Here is a 19,911-nt window from a genome sequence, read left to right on the forward strand (position 1 = left end):
CCAAATCCGTAAAAGCATACCCATTGTCGGAAATCAACTCTATAACACCTTGATAACTTAAAGCTTCATGAAAATCAAAGCTATGAGAGGGAAACGGGCCAAGTTTACCATATTTTGGAGGCATGAGAGTATGATTCCTAATGTTGAAAGTAAGCCTCCTTGATCTGAGAGAAGTTTAATTATTTTGAGCTGAACTTCCTTCATCTATTTCTGATTTTCCTTTGCCTTACCTTGGTGGAGCCATTGATGAAGTTGGAGATGAAAGTTAGGGTTTGGAAGGGGATTTTCGTTTTTGCAATAGGTGAGAGATGGATGAGTTGAGTTTTGGGATAAGAGTGATATATAGTATAAGGAAATGAGCGGGGTTTTACTATTTTAATGATACATTTGCGTTTTTGATGTAATGGCTTGGAAAAGATGAAAATAGGTGAAGAGAATCTGATGAGTTCCAATGCAAGGAATATGTAAGAGTGAATAAGTTTGACCCACTAAATTAAAAACACATAAAAAGCATTTAATTTTGAAGATTTGGACCACTGTAACCGGTTACATAAAACTGGGTAACCGGTTACCGTCACGAAACAGAACCTGGGACATCAAAAAAACGAATGGTAACCAGTTACATGAAATAGGATAACCGGTTACATGCTAGAATTTTTCAAAAATACTGAATCTGGACAACATGCAGGGAAAAATGAAAAACATACTTTTTAACATATTTTGAAGTACACAAAAATTAATATATAAATTATGTATGCATGTCATAATAAAATTATTAAAGGTATAAGTATTATTTTACACAAAACACATATATTTCACATAGTAACATAAATGTGAATAAACAAAGAGATATGAAAGATAAATATACCTTGGTGTCATTTTATTGATAAATAATAATAGATAAGAATCATACATCAACCTCATCTAAAATTCTGAGTTCCCTTTGAATTTTATAGAACGATTCTTTTATAAGTGATTTCGTGAATATATTTGTGAGTTGATTGTGAGTATCTACAAAAGTAACTTCAACATCGCCTTTGAGCACATGATCACGAAGAAAATAATTTCGAATGTCGATATGTTTTGTCCTTGAATGCATGATTGGATTTTTTTGTAATCTTTATGGAACTTGTATTGTCACAACGTAACATAATGCATCCAAGGTTCAAACCGAAGTCTCTAAGTTATTGTTTCAACCAAAGAATTTGAGCATAATAACTTCCTACCACAATGTATTCTGCTTCGGTCGTGTTAAGTGCAACACATACTTGTTTCTTACAGGACCATGATACTAGTGCATTTCCTAGAATATGACAAGTACCACTTGTACTTTTGCAATCCGTTTTGCAACCAGCATAATCCGAGTAAGAAAATCCAACCAAATCACACATACTACCTTTTGGATACCATAGACCAATATTGGTAGTTCCCTTTAGATACTTCATGATTCTCTTTACAACTGTGAGATGTGATTCCTTAGGATTCGCTTGAAATTGAGCATAAAGACAAACATTAAACATTATGTCAGGACGACTTGCCGTTAAATATAATAATGAACCGATCATACCTCGATACTTTGTAATATCTATTGCCACACCAAATTCATCTTGATCAACATAAGTTCCGGATCCCATTGGAGTAGAAATAGCTTTGCAAAGATCCATGTCGAATCTTTTCAATAATTATTTACAATACTTGGATTGGTTAATGAAGATGCCATTCTTTAATTGCTTAATTCGTAATCCAAGAAAATAATTCATTTTACATATCATGGACATCTCGAATTCTCCTTGCATCATGAATGAAAATTCTTCACAGAGTTCTTTGTTTGTTGAATCGAAAATGATGTCATCAACATAAACTTAAACCAATAATGTTATCTTTTATTTTCTTAATAAACAAAGTCTTATCAACTTTACCCTTTTCAAAACCTTTTTCACAAAGAAAGTTGCTAAGGCGATCATATCATGCCCTTGGTGTCTGCTTTAAGCCATAAAGAGATTTTTTCAATTTGAAAACATGTGACGGTATCTTGAAGTCTTCAAAGCCCGAGGGTTGTTTGACATAGACTTCTTAATTAATGTAGTGATTCAATAAAGCACTCTTGATATCCATTTGGAATAACTGAAAGTTTAATGAACATGCATAAGCAAGTAATAAGCGAATAACTTCTAACCTTGCAACCAGAGTGAAAGTTTCTTTGAAATCAATTCCTTCTTCTTGATTGTAACCTTGAACCACCAATCTTGCTTTGTTTAGAACAATTATTCCATTTTCATTAAGCTTGTTTTTAAACACCCATTTGGTACCTATGATGTGTTTTCCACTTGGCCTAGGAACAAGTTCCCAAACTTGATTCCTTTTGAATTGGTTTAACTCTTCTTGCATTGAAAGTATCCATTGGTCATCTTCTAAGTCTTCACCACTTTGGAAGGTTACATTTGTGAGACAAACTCCATATTTAAATATGCATCATTGAGTTTTAATCTTGCTATAACACCTTGAGTAATATCACCAATGACTTTATCAACAGGATAATCCTGATGTGTTCTCCATTCTTTAGGTAGATAATTGTTAGTTGATTCTTGTTGAATTTGTTCTTCTTGATTAGCATCATTGACATTTGATGTATCTTGCTTAGGAACTTCTATTATTTCATCATCATCATCATCACATAAAATAATATTATCCTCCTTTGAGGGGGTTAGTTTCATCAAAGGAAACATGCATAGATTCTTCAATAGTTAAATTTATTTTATTATAAGTTCTATATGTTTTACTAGTAAGAGAATATACAATAAATATACCTTTGTCGGACTTCTCGTCGAACTTACCTAGATTGTCTTTGTCATTGTTGAGGATAAAGCATTTGTATCCAAATATGTGAAAGTAAGCAATGTTTGGTTTCCTTCTGTTGAAGAATTCATAAGGAGTCTTCTTTAAGATAGGTCTTATAATCACCCAATTACTTACGTAACATGTCGTACTAACCGCATCCGCCCAAAAATATTTTGGTAGATTTGAGTCACTAAGCATTGTTCTTGCAAGTTCTATTAAAGATCGATTCTTTCTTTCCACCACTCCATTTTTTTGAGAAGTCCTTGGTGCTAAAAAAATATGAGAGATTCCTTGTTCTTCACAAAATTCATCGAAAGGAGCATTTTGGAATTCTCCATCGTGATCGCTTCTTATGGAGGCAATTTTGAGTGACTTCGCATTTTGAATTTGTTTTGCATATTTCTTGAATGCCTTGAATGCATCACTTTTCTGTACTAAAAAGAATGTCCAAGAAAATCTAGAGAAATCATCAACAATAACTAAAGCATATACATTACCTCAGAAGCTTTTTGTTCTTGATGGACCAAATAAGTCCATGTGCAACAATTGTAGTGACCTTGAAGTGGACACCACATTCTTAGGTTTGAAAGTTGATTTGGTTTTCTTTCCCATGTGACAAGCATCACTTAACTTATCCTTGATAAATTTTACCTTAGGCAATCCAATGACAATATCATGTTTGACTAGTTTGTTTAGATGTTCCATATGAATGTGAGCAACTCTTTTATGCAAAATCCATGAGTCATTATTATTCACCATGAGACACTTTACCTTTAAAGACAAATCATCAAGGGAAGTCATAAATATATTATTAGTTCTTTTACCTTTGAGTTTTGCCTCATGTGTGACTTCACCTTCAACCAAGCATTCATCCTTGGTGAACTTGATTTTGAAGCCTTTATCATAAAGTTGACTAATACTTAGAAGATTGTGCTTTAGTCCTTAAATATAAAGAACATCTTAAATACAAGTGAATGGCGGTGAACCAACTTTGCATATGCCAAACATTATTTCTTTGTTGTTATCTCCATAAGTGACATAACCCTTGGCCTTTAGCGCTAGATTTGAAAATTTGTAAATGTCTCTCGCCATATGCTTGGATAACCCAATATCAAGATACCAAAGGTTTGTAATGGTCTTCAAGCAAACCTACAAAAAAATTAGGTTTTGTTAGGTACCCAAACTTCTTTGGGTCCTTCATAGTTAATACCTTTATTTACCCACACATAATGCCCATTTTCCACACTAAAATTTCTAACATATAAATCATTACGTGTATGGCCAACCAACCCACAATAAAAGCAAGTAGAAATAAAGTTACTCTTATATCTTGGAACATATGATTTCTTTCTGACATTTCTCTTTTTACAATTATGATGCACATTAGGAACTTTGTTCACTTTTTCCTTAATAGGTTATTCACCCGCCTTTACAAAAATAGTTTTGCTAGAACTTGGTTTATCAAATTTAGAATAACCAAGTCCTTCTTTGTTATTATAAACTTTTTGGCGGCTAAGAACATCCTCTAGTCCAACTTGTCTTTTCTCATATATTTTTAGGACTCTTTTTAGTTGAACTATTTGGAAGGAAAGAGATTCACAATTTTTTCAAACAAAATTTTGTTTTTGTTCATTAAGAACATTTTATTTTTCTACTTCAAAATCTTTTTCCATATTGTCAATCTTTTCTTCAAGAGATGAAATTTGTTTCTTTTGATTTGACAATGTTTTATAAAATGCTTTGCATTCATTGATAAGTTCATCGACAGCACCTTGTGTATCATTATCATAAATGGAGAATTCATTACTAACCTCATCATTTTCATCATCGGAATGGTGTGAAGCCATAAATGCTAAATTTGCACATTCGTCACTTTCCGAATCAGATGAAGAGCTTATCTCATTATCATCCTATGCAATGTATGCCTTTTTATTCTTAGTCTCATTTGTACATTTGAAGCCACCTTTCTTGGAGAGTTTTGGACAATCCAGCTTTATATGACCTTGCTTACCACATTCAGAGCATATGATATCTTGTGTTGAAGTGGAAACATCCTTTTACCTGAAATGTTTCTTTCTTTTTGCATAATTAGAGGAATTGTCATTTCTACCAAAGAACTTACCAAGTCTTTTCATAAGGAGTATAAAGTCTTCATCTTCCTCCGGTGCATCACCTTTTTTATTTTCTTTTGAATCTAGTTTCAAAACAATGCCTTTGAATTTCTTCTCTTGACTTTCATGCTTTTCGAGTCTTCCAAGTTCAGTTCATGTTTTTGGAGTTTTCCGAACAATGATACGAATGTCATGGTAGAAAGGCTTTTCTTTTCCGAAATTACTGTCACTTTAGGTTGCCATTCCCTAGTCAAAGATAAAAGCACTTTAAGATTGAGTTCATCATTTGTAAAGGTATTACCGAGTGCAATCAAATGATTTATCAAGTGTACAAATCTTTTTTGCAATGCAACAATGGATTCTCTGAGATGCATTATGAACATTTCATACTCTTGACTTAAGGTATTCAATCTAGATCTTTTAAATTTTGTGGTTCCCTCAAGATTTTCAACCAAGGTGTCCCAAATTTGTTTAGCCGTTGTACATTGAGAGATACAGAAGAATTCATCCATACTAAGAGAACTTTGTAAAAGATTTATTGCTTTCTTGTCATATAGAACATTTTTCTCATCATTTTCATCCCATGAAGTTTCGGGTTTAGGTGTGGATACACCATTAACCATACATGTAGGAACAAAAGGATCATTGACAACTGGTTTCCATACTTCATTTCCTTGTGCCTCTAAATAAGCATTCATTCGTATTTTCTAGAAATCGAAATATTCGCCACAGAATTGTGGAGGCTTATTGCTACTACCACCACCTTTAAAAATCGAGTTTGCATTTGCGGAGGCCATGTCAGATCTTAAAGGAACAGGTTACCAACAACCTGCTCTAATGCTAATTGTAATTAAAGTTTGCACCTAAGAGGGGGGGGGGGGGGAGGGTGAATAAGGTGCCTTGAAATTTTCTCGGTTTTAGCCTTTTTTTTTGTTAATTTTTTCCGTTTACTTTATAAATGATGAAAGCTGTAGAATGTAGAAAATAAAAAACATGGTGAAATATCCTGGTTTTCCTCACAATCCGAGAGTACTCCACCCCCTTTCAACATGAAAGAGATTTTATTATTGTTAGATCTTTAGACAAGACACCTTAGTCTCTCTATACAAGACTCTAACTTAATCCACCAAGAACAATCCTCTTGGATTTTTCACAAAGTGTATAAAGAGAACAATCCTCCCTTAAACTCTCTCTTGCTTCTAACAATCCTAGACAACAAGGTATTTCAACTGATATTGGAAGCTATTTGAGTAAAAGAAAGTTGATAAATATGTATCAACCACTAAGATTGATCTTTCCTTTCAAGCAAGAAATTTACAATGATGTATAAGTACTCAAGTGTTTATGAATGTATGGAGATAATTTTCTAGATTGATATGAAAACAATATGTAGAAAATTCTCAATGAAAGTTAAAATTTAACAACACTTGTTTTGAAAAAGAGATGGAAAAATGAAGTTAAGTTGCTATGAAAGATGTGAAACTTGAATTTTGAAAATATAAGGTTTATACAGTGTTAAAACACCTCTCTAAATACATGCAATTTTATATAGGGATGCCATGAAAAGTTATAATTGAAAACAACACATTTGCCACAATTACAAACTGAATCATTGCCACAACTTCAGTGGTAATCGGTTACCTTAAAGGTAGTAATCGGTTACGCTGAAGCGTTACCACTGGAATTCAAATTTTTTCCAGTGTAACCGGTTACCTCAATAAAAAATGGCCAATGTATGCAGCATGTAATCGGTTACTTTAACATTAAAGTGAAAATTTGCTTAAATGAAAACCATGTAGCCAATTGTTTGATGCATAAAATATGTTTAATAATGTGTGGCATGAATGAATATTTTTCTTGAGTACTTGATACTATCAAAGTAAGTTTGAATGCTTATACCTTAAAAATCATGATCAATCCTACTAAGCTCGAAGACTTGATAAAACTTGAAACTTGACTTGTGCTAATTTGAAGTCTTGAACCATTTGCTTTTTGTCATATATTTGCATGTAGAATTGTCTTCACCAAAACACTTATTGGAGAAGCTCGTTTTCACAAAAAAGACCCAGATTTTGATCCTGAAATACAAATGATATGATATGATATGCATGGATGCATGCAGGACTCTCTTTTTTATTAACATTTGATCTGCTAGGGATATGATGAACCCTAACAGTAAATTTTAGATGAGAGAGACAGATCTGTGGGGAATAGTGGGCTCAAGGTACTGGTGGCCCACAAGAAACAAACAATAAGGGTAAAAAACTCGTTGGGGGATAACAATCATGATGGAGAATCAGACACAAACTGGGGAGTATTTAAAGTAAAAGTTGACAAACGATACTTTAGAATACTAGAAACTGCGAAAGTTGCAGATTTCTGACAAGAAAATCATCCTACACAAAGATCTGGAGCTTTTTAACAAGAAAAGAAAACAATCGAGCAATAAGGCAATCCCTAACAAGGAATATACACATGAAAAACTTGGAGTTTTCTCACAAGGAAAGAATCCACACAAAGAAACATGGAGATTCTTTACAAAGAAATTTACTCAAAACAAAACTCTGGAGTTTTCTGACAAGAAAACATCAAATCAAACAAAGGGATTCCTAACAAGGAAGTTAAGATTAGGATAAATTCGGTAGCTTTCTTATAAGAAGTTCATCCATACAAAAAACAACACGAGGATTCTTCACAAAGAAATCGTCCAAGATAAAACTTAGGAGTTTTCTGACAAGGAAACATCCAATCAAACAAATGGATTCCTAACAAGGAAATTAAGATTAGGAGAAATTCGATAGCTTTCTTACAAGAAAGTCATCCACACAAAAAAAACATGTAGATTCTTCACGAAGAAATCGTCCAAGATAAAACTCGGGAGTTTTCTGACAAGAAAAACCTCCACGCAAAAGGTTATGATGATTCTTTACAAATAAATCAATCAAGACAAAAAGTCGGAGCCTTCTAACAAGAATGACATCCACAAATATGGGAAGTCCTTAGAATAAAGAGTCATACATGACTTTCTGGGGAACAACAAGAGAAACATGGTATAAAAATCTTTGTAGGTGTTAACAACAGTTGGACTTCGACCATAAGCAATGGTTACAACCATCTTCGCACAGATTGGTCCCAGTTAAAACTATACTTCAAGAGTGCCAATAACAATTGGACTTGCAAACAGTGTTGGTGACAACCAGACTTAAGATACCATTTAGAAATGGATTTTAAAATAGAGTACCAGTTATAATTGGACTTGAGATACCAATTATAATTGGATTTTAAAAGTTGAGTTCCAATTACAATTGGACTTAACGAGTAATTTCCAATAACAATTAGACTTTAAACAATGTCGGTGATAATCAGACTTAAAGGACCATTTACAAATGAATTTTAAAACAGGATTTCAGTTATAACTGGACTTGAGATACCAATTACAATTGGATTCCATAGGGAATGCTAATAATAAATGGACTTTACAAAAGATGTTGGTGACAAGCAGACTTTAAAGAGATACCAGTTACGACTGGATTTGAAAGGATACATGCTGGTAACAAGCAGACTTTGGCTACCAATAACAATTAGGGTTTGACAAAAGGTGCTAGTGACAACTGGAATTTAAATTGTACCAATAACAATTAGACTTTGAATACTAATAAAAATTAGATGATAAATAATGAATGCTAATAACAATTAGACTTTGGGAGGATACTAGTGACAACTGGGTTTAAAAGATAATTCCAGTGACAACTGGACTTTGAAGGTGTCGCCGATGACAAATGGATTTTGAAATAAATGCTAGTGACAATTGGAACTCAAAGACGTACGAATGACAATTGAATTTTGAAGTCAATGCCAGTGACAACTGGACTTTGAAGGATGCTAGTAACAACCAGACTTGGGGGTCAAGGGATAACAACCAACAACAAGACTTGAGATAATGCAAATGAGCACGAAGTACACTTCAGGCTATGCATGATTAGGTATTGCTTCTATGCATTATATATGAATGATCATGATATGAAAATGCTGATACTATGTAGACTATGAGTTTATATAGGCTTTATAGAGGTTATGAATCCTCAACACCAACAACTCACACAAAGGGTGATGATAGATGCATCAAAGGAGGATCTATCAAGCTTTACAATTACAACTATCCCAATGATCCTTTCAGAGGATTGCCGAATTGTGCTCCATGGAGATTTCCGTTGATTATCCCGGAGAAGTATTGCAACTTGAGACTCGCAGGGAAAACAAAATATTTCCTTTCAATATTTCCACATGTCAAAGCAAAATTGTGTTTCTCAACATGTTGAATTTTTTTTTAAGTTCACAATTCATTATTAACAAATAAATGATATTTTGCATAACAAAGAAAATCAGATAAAACAAAAAAATGATAACAATTGATAGACAAAATTATATTTATTCAAAAATAGTAGCACACAAATGGTGTAGCTCCATGAAATGTTACAAATTTAAAAATGACAACAGGGAAAAGGTTTACATTGAATCACAATGACTACTACCATCCCTAATAATAATGACTCCACAAAACCTTGCTTCTGAAGGGAGCAGCTGGATTGATTTTCCACCTTTGGCTCTTATGTGTTGATCAGTAATGACTGATGCAGTATATGCCTTTTTGTCCCTAAATTTTGTCTAGATCACCCTTTTGGGTTTTCAATCCACCGGGACGCTATTTTTTTGCCTAAGTCGTCTTTTAGTTTTTCAACTTAGCAAGCTATCACTTTTTATTATCCCTAACTTTTTCCCGGATCACCCTTTTGGGTTTTCAGTCCACCGGGATACCCATTTTTGCCAAAGTCACCTTTTCAGGTTTTTAACTTAGCGGGTTTTTGTTAGGCATATTATCTTTTGACTGCATCAGAGTTCACAGGGTGAGTGAGCTCTTCTCCATCCATAGTTGTGAAAAATATAGCACCTCTAGAGTATGCTTCCTTTACAACATATATGCCTTCATAATTAGGAGTCCACTTCCCACGTGAATCCTTGTGTATTGGAAAAATATTCTTGAGCACGAGATCCCCTTCCTTGAACTCTAAAGGACATACCTTTTTATCAAACGCTCTCTTGAGTCGTTGTTGGTATAATTGTCCATGGCACATAACAGTCATACACTTCTCATCAATGAGGTTGAATTAATCATAACTGTTATGGATCCATTCAACTTCATCTAGCTCGGTTTCCATCAGAATTCTCATTGAAGGTATCTCTACTTCGACTGGGAGAACTACTTTCATCCCATAGACCAAGTAGAATATGGTTGTCCCTGTTGAAGTGCGGACCGAGGTTTGATATCCGTGTAATGCAAATGGTAGCATCTCATGCAAATCCTTGTAGGTTTTCACCATTTTTTGCATGATCTTTTTAATGTTCTTATTAGTAGCCTCAACAACGTTGTTCATCTTTGGACGATATGGAGAAGAACTATGGTGGTCAATCTTGAAACTCTCACATAATTATGTCATTGTCCCGCTGTTCAAGTTTGAACCATTATCAGTGGTAATCTTGCTTGGGACTCCATAACGGAAGATAATCTCCTTCTTGATAAAGCGATCCACCACTTATCTCGTCACGTTGGTGTAGGAAGCAACCTCTACCCATTTAGTAAAGTAATCAATGGCAACCAGGATGAAGCGATGAACAGTGGAAGCTTTAGGTTCTATGGCACCAATCATGTCAATACGCCATATTAAGAAAAGGCCATGGCGATGTCAAAACATTCAGCAGCGTTGGCGGTACATGCACTTTGTCAGCATAAATTTGACATTTATGACATTTCCTAGCATAACTGAAATAGTCAGACTCCATGGTCAACTAGTAATGACTAGCTCTCAAGATTTTCTTGGCCATGGCATGCCCATTGGCATGGGTTCCAAAGGATCCTTCATGAATCTCCTTGATCAACATATATGCTTTGTTTCTATCCATATATCTGAGCAAAACCATGTCTTGGTTTCTCTTGTAAAGCACATCATTGCTCAAAAAGAATTTGGATGATAACCTCCTCAGAGTTTTCTTATCCAACAATGTAGCATCTATTGGATACTCCTGACTTTGTAGATAACATTTGACGTCATGAAACCATGGTTTATCGTTAGTTTCTTCTTCAATCAGTTGATAGTAGGCAGGCTCATCTCTTCGCTCTATTTGAATAACCAGAGCTTCATTGCAGAATCTGACTTGGTACGTTGATTCTAATGTTGTCAGAGCGTCAGCCACTTGATTTTCTGCTCTTGGGATGTGATGAAAAGTGATATTATCAAAGTATTCCACCAGCTTCACAACATAAGCATGATACAAGATCAACTTTATATCACGGGTTTCCCATTCACCTTTGACTTGATAGATCACCAATGATGAGTCTCTATACACCTCAAGGATCTTGATTCAGAGATCAATTGCAACTTCAATACCAAGGATACAAGCTTCATACTCTTTGACATTGTTTATACAATAAAAGCACAACCTTGTTGTTAAAGGGGTATAACCACATTTGGGATTCATCAAAACAACTCCCACACCATGACCACTGCAGTTGGAGGAACCATCGAACACGACCTTCCATTAAGATCTTGGTCCGGGTCCTTCATTTAGGCTTGGAATCTCATAATCATGTATCACTATTATATCCTCATCGGGGAAATCAAACTTCAATGGGTGATAGTCTTCAACTGGTTGATGAGCAAGGTACTTTACCAACACACTTCCCTTGATTGCCTTCTAGGTTACATACTGGATGTCATACTCAGATAAAAACATCTGCCAGCAAGCAAGTTTTCCTGTCAAGGCAGGTTTCTCAAATATGTACTTTATTGGATCCATTTTCAAGATCAACAAAGTAGTATGGCAAATCATATACTGCCTCAAACGATGATCGACCCATGCTAGCGCACAACAAGTTTTCTCCAAAAGTGAATATCTAGTTTCACAGTGGGTAAACTTTTTATTCAAATAGTAAATAACATGTTCTTTCCGGGCCAATCTCATCATGTTGCCCTAGCACGTATCCCATTGACTCTTCAAGCACAGTCAAATACATGATTAATGGCTTACATGGGACAAGAGGGATCATAATAGGAGGATTTTGCAAGTATTGTTTGATCTTCTTAAAATCTCTTTGACAATCAGAGTTCCATTGATCTACTTTATCTTTTTGAAGAAACTTGAAAATAGGCTCACACGTGGTCGTCATATGTGAGATAAACCTTGAGATGTAATTCAAACATCCAAGGAAACCTCTGACTTCTCGCTCGATGCCTGGAGCAGGCATTTCTTGTATAGCTCCGACCTTGTCAGGATCTACCTCAATTCCTCATTGACTAACGATGAAACCAAGTAATTTCCCTGATCGAACACCAAATGTGCATTTTGCAGGGTTTAATCGTAGTCTAAACTTTCTGAGGCGTTCAAACAGCTTCTTCAGATGGTCCATATAATATTCTTGATTATGATATTTAGCGATCATGTCATCAACATAGACCTATATCTTCTTGTATATCATATCATGGAAAAGAGTGACTATAGCTTTTTGGTAAGTTGCCCCAACATTTTTGAGACCGAAAGGAATCAACTTGTAGCAAAATATTCCTCAAGGGGTGATGAATATGGTCTTCTCCATATCATCTAAATCCATCTTGATTTAGTTGATCCCGAAAACCCATCCATAAAGAAGAATACAAAAAACATGCAGTGTTGTCCACCAAAGTATCAATGTATGGTAGAGGGAAATCGTCCTTCAGACTAGCTTTGTTTAGATCCCTATAGTCAACACATATCCTCACCTTGCCATCCTTTTTAGGCACAAGTAAAATATTAGCTACCCATTGAGGGTACTTCTCCACTGCGAGAAAACTGGCGTCAAATTGTCGTTTGACTTCTTCCCGAATCTTTAAGGCCATATCTGGTCTTTTTCTTCGGAGTTTCTGCTTTACGGGTGGGCAGTCTGGCTGAAGCGACAACTTGTGTACAACAATGTCGGTGTCTAGGCCCGACATATCCTGGTATGACCATGCGAATACACCCACATATTCTTGTAGCAGCTTGACCATTATCTCTCTGACGCTTGCTTCAAGTGTGGTCCCGACCTTGACTTCTTTCTTCTTATCCTCTGTGCCAAGATTGATTGTCTCCACCGGTTCTTGATGTGGCTGAAGGGCTTTGGACTCGTGCGCGAGTAGCATTGCCAATTCATCTGGGATGTTACAATCTTCCCCACCCCCTTCTTCTGCTTAGTAGATAAGGAATCAAAGTTATTAGAGGAAGTATAGTCTTTGGATTCAACGGGGTTATAGGTTATTCTGCATGTTTGAATGACTGCTTTTTTTAGAAAAGTACAAATAAAAGATGCACAGATGGAACAAAGTTTTTGTTTTTGAAAGGATTTCCATTTTTTGAAAATAAAGCAATAAATGAACAATAAGTATTTAACAAAATATCTTTAATTCACCAATAGATTATTTGAAAATGAAAAGGGGCTCTACAACATGATCCATTAACCTTGGGCAGAGCTAAGGATTAATAATAATTATTACTTTGACAAAGGAAAAGTCTCAGGGATCTCAATCGCCTTCCAATTGTTCAAAGTTATCTCACACCGGTAAAACAAACATGTCATATCTTCGCCTTCAGTTTCGTCCTCAATTGTGCTGACTTGATCTCCATGGATGAATCCTGTACTAAGGAAAACTTCATGGATGCTTCAGTTGTTGTCCTTTGCAGGGACTAAGGCTTCATTCGCAGTGGAAGACACATATCCCAAACGAAAGCGATCATTCTTCTCACGAATATCAATAAGTTAACCCCAACCTTCAAGGTTCCCACCTTCAATGTAAGACTTTGCGCTCTTCAGAGAAGCGAAAGATGAACAAGCTTTCCCAACAGGGTCTTTCATCTCCACAAAAGTGGCATTGGCTATTTTAAGAGCTTAGAAAGAAGTTTCCAAAGAATCCTCATTAGCCTCGATATATCTGAAGGATGAAAGGTCACTGGCCATAAAGTCCTCCTTTCCATAAATGATGATAAGTTGATTATCAACCACAAACTTAATCTTTTGATGCAAAGTGTAGCGGTGTATTCGTCATTTTATGATTTATTGACTAAATCAAAAGCAAAGCATACAAAGAATCGAGTCACCACCGCACTTTTATTTATCCGAAGGAATGGCTAAAAAGCAAACAAAAGCCTAAGAAGTTTTACACATAGAAAACTAATGAAAAGATCAGAGATCTGGGTAAGGGGTTAATTACGCAATGGGAAGGTGTTAGGCACCCAAAACGTCCTAGGTACTCCTAGGGAGCCCTTTTCACAACTTGTTGTATGAATGTTATTTGTTTATGAAATATTTATTGTGCAAACATGATTGAAGGGATGGGAAAAGAATGTACAAGTTATTATTTTTGTGTTTGAACGGATGAACCCGTTGCCTACGTACCTTTCCATGGAAGGTAAGGATCAAAACGCCGTAGTTCGGCTAAAAGATTTCCAAAATATGAGTGGATTCATTTTAAAACAAAAGCCCTAAGGTCTTTCGTTATCCACGGGAGAAAACTCAACCTATACAAACAACAAGTCCACCATGTGAGAAAAGCTTCAACTTGCTAGTGAGGGGTTAACCCTATAATAAGCAAGGAAGTCTTACAATTCAATCACTAAGGACAAAAGGTGAGATTAACATCAACTAACTAGGATAAATCAAACCTATGGCTAATGTATGAAAACTTATCAGGAATGGACAAAGCCATAAAACAATTGAATGGGTGGAATTAATCAATTAGAATTTATTCACAAAAGATGGTCAAAGTATGATTAGAATTCAATTCAAAAGAAGTATTGTGAAAATGAAGTTTGAAAAATCAAAGGCCTAAAGCCTAGGTTTCTAATTTGAAAAGAAATGAAAATGTTTGCACAATAGTTTTCAAGTTTTGGATTAACATGCAAATGGAGGTTTAAAGAAACAAAAAGTGGGAGGTGAGGATGTAAAACTTCTTAGATGTTCACCTCTTGAGATCATATGTAGATGATTCAAGTGATTCCTTTAGAATAGGCAACAATGCAAATAACAGGTAAACAATGTATCAAGCAAAGCCAACAAAGATGGATACCGGATGCCAATCAATGGACTTATACCAATCTCACAAAACAAAAATGGATACCGGATGCCAATCAATGGACTTACACCAATCTCACAAAACAAAACAGATACCAGATGCCAATCAATGGACTTATACTAGTCTCCCACCATATCATAGGAAACAACTGCTAATCAATGGACTTATGCTTGCCTCCTCCATGGACAAAACAAAATGTTACAAAGTAATGAACAATGTTTATGAAATGATATACAAGTAACGATGATAAATGCACAAAGGCACACATAAGCAAATATGCATAGATGAATCAAGTAAGCAGACAAACACGTCAATTAGCACACACTATATACAATCAATTAGGCTCAAACAAGGTTAGGCTTTACAGCCAACTGGAATGGGGTATTTTGAGCTCTTAACCCTAACATTGAGAGTTAGGGTGAAGCAGATGAAATGGAGATGAGGGGTGTGCCTCATAGCTCTTATCCCTGGTCAGGGAGAGCTTTGATCAATGGAAAGTATGGGAGTTCAGAAAGTTGGAACTCTTCTCTACAAATGGTTGACTCTATAAGATCTTGGGTTTTTATTCACCATGCATCAACACATGGTGTGAGCAAGGTGAATGACACACTGAGTAGCAGGAGATGGATTACACATCTCTTTTATCTGCCAATTGCCTCTTAAGAGGACTTAACCTGCTTGGCACAAAGTTAAACAACCACAAACATTGCCTCTTAAGGAGGACTTCAGACAGGTGCCTGCCAATAACAGTAGGTCTTCCAGACTACATGAAGATTAGAGATTATACCTAAGTGGTTAAGCAACCAAGCAAAGCAAAGTTCAAAAAGAACTTAAAGCAACTTAGGTACCTGTGGAAACAACAAATCAGTACAATACTCAGACAAACAGACAACAGTCACTAAGCAACAGACAATCCCAATGTACAAAATATGTAAGCCAAAAGGCAAACTCAAATGAGTTAGCATCAACCTACAAAACACACAAGTGTTAGTAATCAAAAGCAAACGTCAATATTCACATGATGAAGTATCATCAACCATGGCATTTGGATGCTCAACCTGAAATCAAAGCTCACATGTAAGCAACAAACCACTAGGTCAAAGCCTAGGGTCAAAGATGGAGAAAAATTTTAAAACAGGAGCTAAAATTTAACACAAAGCAACTTCAAACACATATTGACATATTCCAAAAGGTCTCATATCAAAATCAATCACCAAAAGCATTTCATGATCAAAAGAAGTTCAAGGCAATTTCAAAGCTCATATGTGATCAACATGAGGGAAAAATTCAAATCAAAACAGAAATGATTCAAATAAATCTGGAAAAATTCATGCACATTCAAGACATCTAAAACATCCATCACACAAAAAATCAGAGGCATTGGACATTATTTGGCATGGAAATCACTTGGCACAAGTTGGACATTCAAAGGTGTGACACAAATTGTCACACCAAGTTAGCACAAGTATAAAACAGCAATGGAGCATAGGAAAAATACCAAACCAAAACCAAAATGTCAAGAGATGTGTCTAGTTTCATCATGCAAAATTTCACATTCATTGGATAAGAAACAAGCATTTCATGACAAGATAAGCAAGGCAAGGTCAAAAATGGACATATGATCAATCATCCTAGCACCAAATAAAATCCAGCCAAGCACAACTTTGGAAATTATGATCATTAAAAAATAGGCATCTCAAGGATCACTATGCAAAAGACCAGGTATTTTTTGGATCAATTTTCAAATTGTTATGCAATTTACAAGTTGGAAAAAATCAAAAAAAACATATGAAGAACATAGCATGGTTCATGGAGGTAAAATTAATAAATGAAATAGCATTTGAAATTATTGCACCGGCCAGGAATCGAATCATGCGAGGATTCAAATGTGTGGCGCGCCAAGGTGCTAAACGCACCGTTTCACTAAATTACGTGGCCAGTCAGCGCTCGGTCAAACCAATCCAGACCAATCAATGTGCAAACAAGGCAAAACGTGGACCAATACATGGCGAGCCCTAAGCTAGTGTGGCAATAACCAGAAAAGCGTTGCCTGGACATGAAAACCGTGGCCTAAACATGAATTTCATCTTCATGAAGATGAACAGTGGAAACCTTCATGCGTTTCCAAAAAATTTTTTCTCCAGAAATCAAAATTAAGTACATCAACATGTAGTGCGTTCAATGGAGATCATGGATCAAGCAAGAACTAAGCATGAATCAACATACACAAACAGAATCGAGCACATGAAAGTTCATACATGAAACTTTAATCTACCCTAACTCAGTCAATAGGACACCAAATTGCATGATTCAAAGCTCAGATTCATCAGGATATTAAGATCTACAACAACATAGCAATGGATTTTAAAATTAAAAGATTCGAATTAGGACCTCTTGAAGTGCAGAAACTGGAATCGTGCTCTACAAAGCTCAGCAATGGCTCAAAGTTCCTCCACAATCCTTATTGAAGTGATTGATGATGAATTTGAAGCTCAACTACACATGAATCCAGCAGATTTTGAAATCATCATGGATGCTTCAAGCTTTGAATCTGGTTCAATATGGCACGATTCCTTCCAATTCCACGTTCAAATCTTCTCAAAAATACTTCAGGATCATGAATCAATCAATAGAAATGTCTCTTGTGTGAAGAATTGCAAAAAAAAATTTAAGAGAAAAGTTTGGAGAATTTTGAGATTCAGATCTGAAAATCGTAGTTAATGGCAAATGCAGTTATGTTTAACCTTATATATGCCATGCTAATCATGTTTAAAACCTGTTTAAGCCTAATGCAATTGAAATTAATCAAGTTTTAAGGTGTATGCACAAATTGGATTTTCACCCCCATGCATGAGGTAGCCACGTGAACAGTGCATGAATCTGATCCAAATCCTCTTAAACAAGGCCCATGCACACTTTTGAATTGGTTTTGTATGCATACAATCATCAAAAATGGTTTTATGAAATTTCTCTTCAAAAACTTCATGAATGAGCACATGATTATGCAAGTGGAATTCAAGCCATGTAATGAATGTTTTGGAAACTAGAGGTCATGAGGAGAATTTTGCAAAAAGAACCACTCATTTTGGAGCTTTGGTTGAAAAGTTATGCTCATTTGAAGTCCCATGCATACTTTGCCATGATTTGATCATATCTCCTCAACCACACATTAGAAATTCATGATCTTGGACTTTTTGGAAATGGGAGAGAAAGATATACAACTTTCATGTTCAACAAAATTTCATTTGAAGCTTTATTGATGATGTAATATTGAGTTGAAGTTGGTCCAAAATCTTTCCATTTTTGGAAAGTTCAAATTATAGGTCACTTGCTATTTTGGGAAAGTCTTGACCTGACCTCAAATTCTTCAATGTGAGTGTTTGAAATGTCAAATGAGACTTGTTTGAACATGAATGAAGTATTTCTAATCACTTCCCACCTCCAAATCCACAGTTGACTTTGCAGTTGACCTTCTAGGTTTTCAGATGATCTGAGAATGTTCTGATGAGATTCAAGCCTCTACCACTTGGGATTTTGCTTCAAAATGACATCATAGCTCATATGAACTCTTGTGAATGAGTATGGGTTCCAAATCTCAAGAATGACCACCATTTATTGCTCAATGAATGACTTTGGTTGCCTTGACCTGTTAATGCTTCATCTGCAAGCCAAAGGTTAGATGACATATTTTTGTACTTTTTGGTTAGTGATAGAAAGAAAAACAATGATATACAAATGCAAACATGCTTGGTGATCAAAAATCACTCTAAAAAAGATCCCCACCCACATGGAAGGAAGCAAGGTGTCCAATGATCCTTGAGGCAATGCAATGTTATGATATGATGCCATGAGGGATCTTAGGGACAAAATTGGGGTCTTACAGATGCCCCTATTTAAGGTCATTCTAGCCGGAGAAGTGAAGGTTAAAATCTTCATCTCGACGCGGTAGAATGGGCTTAAATAACAATAATGAGACAAATTTTGGTCCCTAAGAGACCTCATGGTGCAAATGTATGTATGCAAAAGAAATAACCTCTGTGGGGAATACTGGTCCACAAAGAAAAGACGATCCATCGGAGTAATACACTCACCAGGAACAGAGACTCTAACAGGACTCTTATGGGGATAAGAAAAAGAATGCGTGAGCAAGACATGACTCTGAATTAGGGGAAAAAGAACTAGACACAGCGTGAGCAATACACGACTGGACTGGAGACCTCACTGGGGAGTAAAGGACTCAAACTGGGGAGAAAATAGTTCCAAAGGAAGACACATTCATTGGAAAGACTCAAGCTGACTCAAACTATCCACGAAGGATACTTCGGATGAAAATCCGGACTCGGACTGGGAAAAAGATTCACATAGGATCTCCCTACCGGGGAAAACTGCATATATTGGGGAAAACGCCAATACAGCGAAAGGGTAAAATCACAACGGAAACTCCACTGGTGAATGTCCAACAACAAACTCTCATGGAGAAAATCTGCAAGATGAGGTGTTACCGGCTACTGGGTAACAAACTCAAAGAGACATGTGATCTAAACACCGGCTACTGGGTGAAAGAACAACAAGCTCAGGAAGAATGAATATCTAAGACCAGTATAAGGGTGAGAGATATCAATCAACCAAACATCTGAGGGAGACCTGAAAAAGGTACATCAACTCGGGAAAATCTGACTCCACAGGGGACCAAGGTCATAATAGGGAGCAGAAAGGAAGGAACACCAGGGATACCGGTTACTGGGTATATAATAGGTGACCGACCGAAACGTGAATTGGTATATATGCCAAAACACTCATCATCCGAAAGGAGGGCTTGAAAAAGT

At 35.9% G+C, this 19,911-nt stretch overlaps 1 protein-coding gene across 1 annotated transcript; it reads right to left on the minus strand.

The window, feature by feature from the left end:
- Nucleotides 1-1,184: 1,184 nt before the first annotated feature.
- On the minus strand, nucleotides 1,185-1,664 carry LOC127093901 (secreted RxLR effector protein 161-like). The gene has a single exon (XM_051032796.1). It carries the CDS (start codon nucleotides 1,662-1,664, stop codon nucleotides 1,185-1,187), a length of 480 nt encoding a protein of 159 aa, XP_050888753.1.
- Nucleotides 1,665-19,911: the final 18,247 nt, after the last annotated feature.

The sequence above is a fragment of the Lathyrus oleraceus genome, chromosome 6, assembly GCF_024323335.1.
Source record: "Lathyrus oleraceus cultivar Zhongwan6 chromosome 6, CAAS_Psat_ZW6_1.0, whole genome shotgun sequence".
NCBI classification, from domain to species: Eukaryota; Viridiplantae; Streptophyta; class Magnoliopsida; order Fabales; family Fabaceae; genus Lathyrus; species Lathyrus oleraceus.

Bases quoted from the DNA above. Each gene is read 5' to 3' on its own strand.
- LOC127093901 (XM_051032796.1), bottom strand. From the start codon at position 1,664: ATGGATCTTTGCAAAGCTATTTCTACTCCAATGGGATCCGGAACTTAT.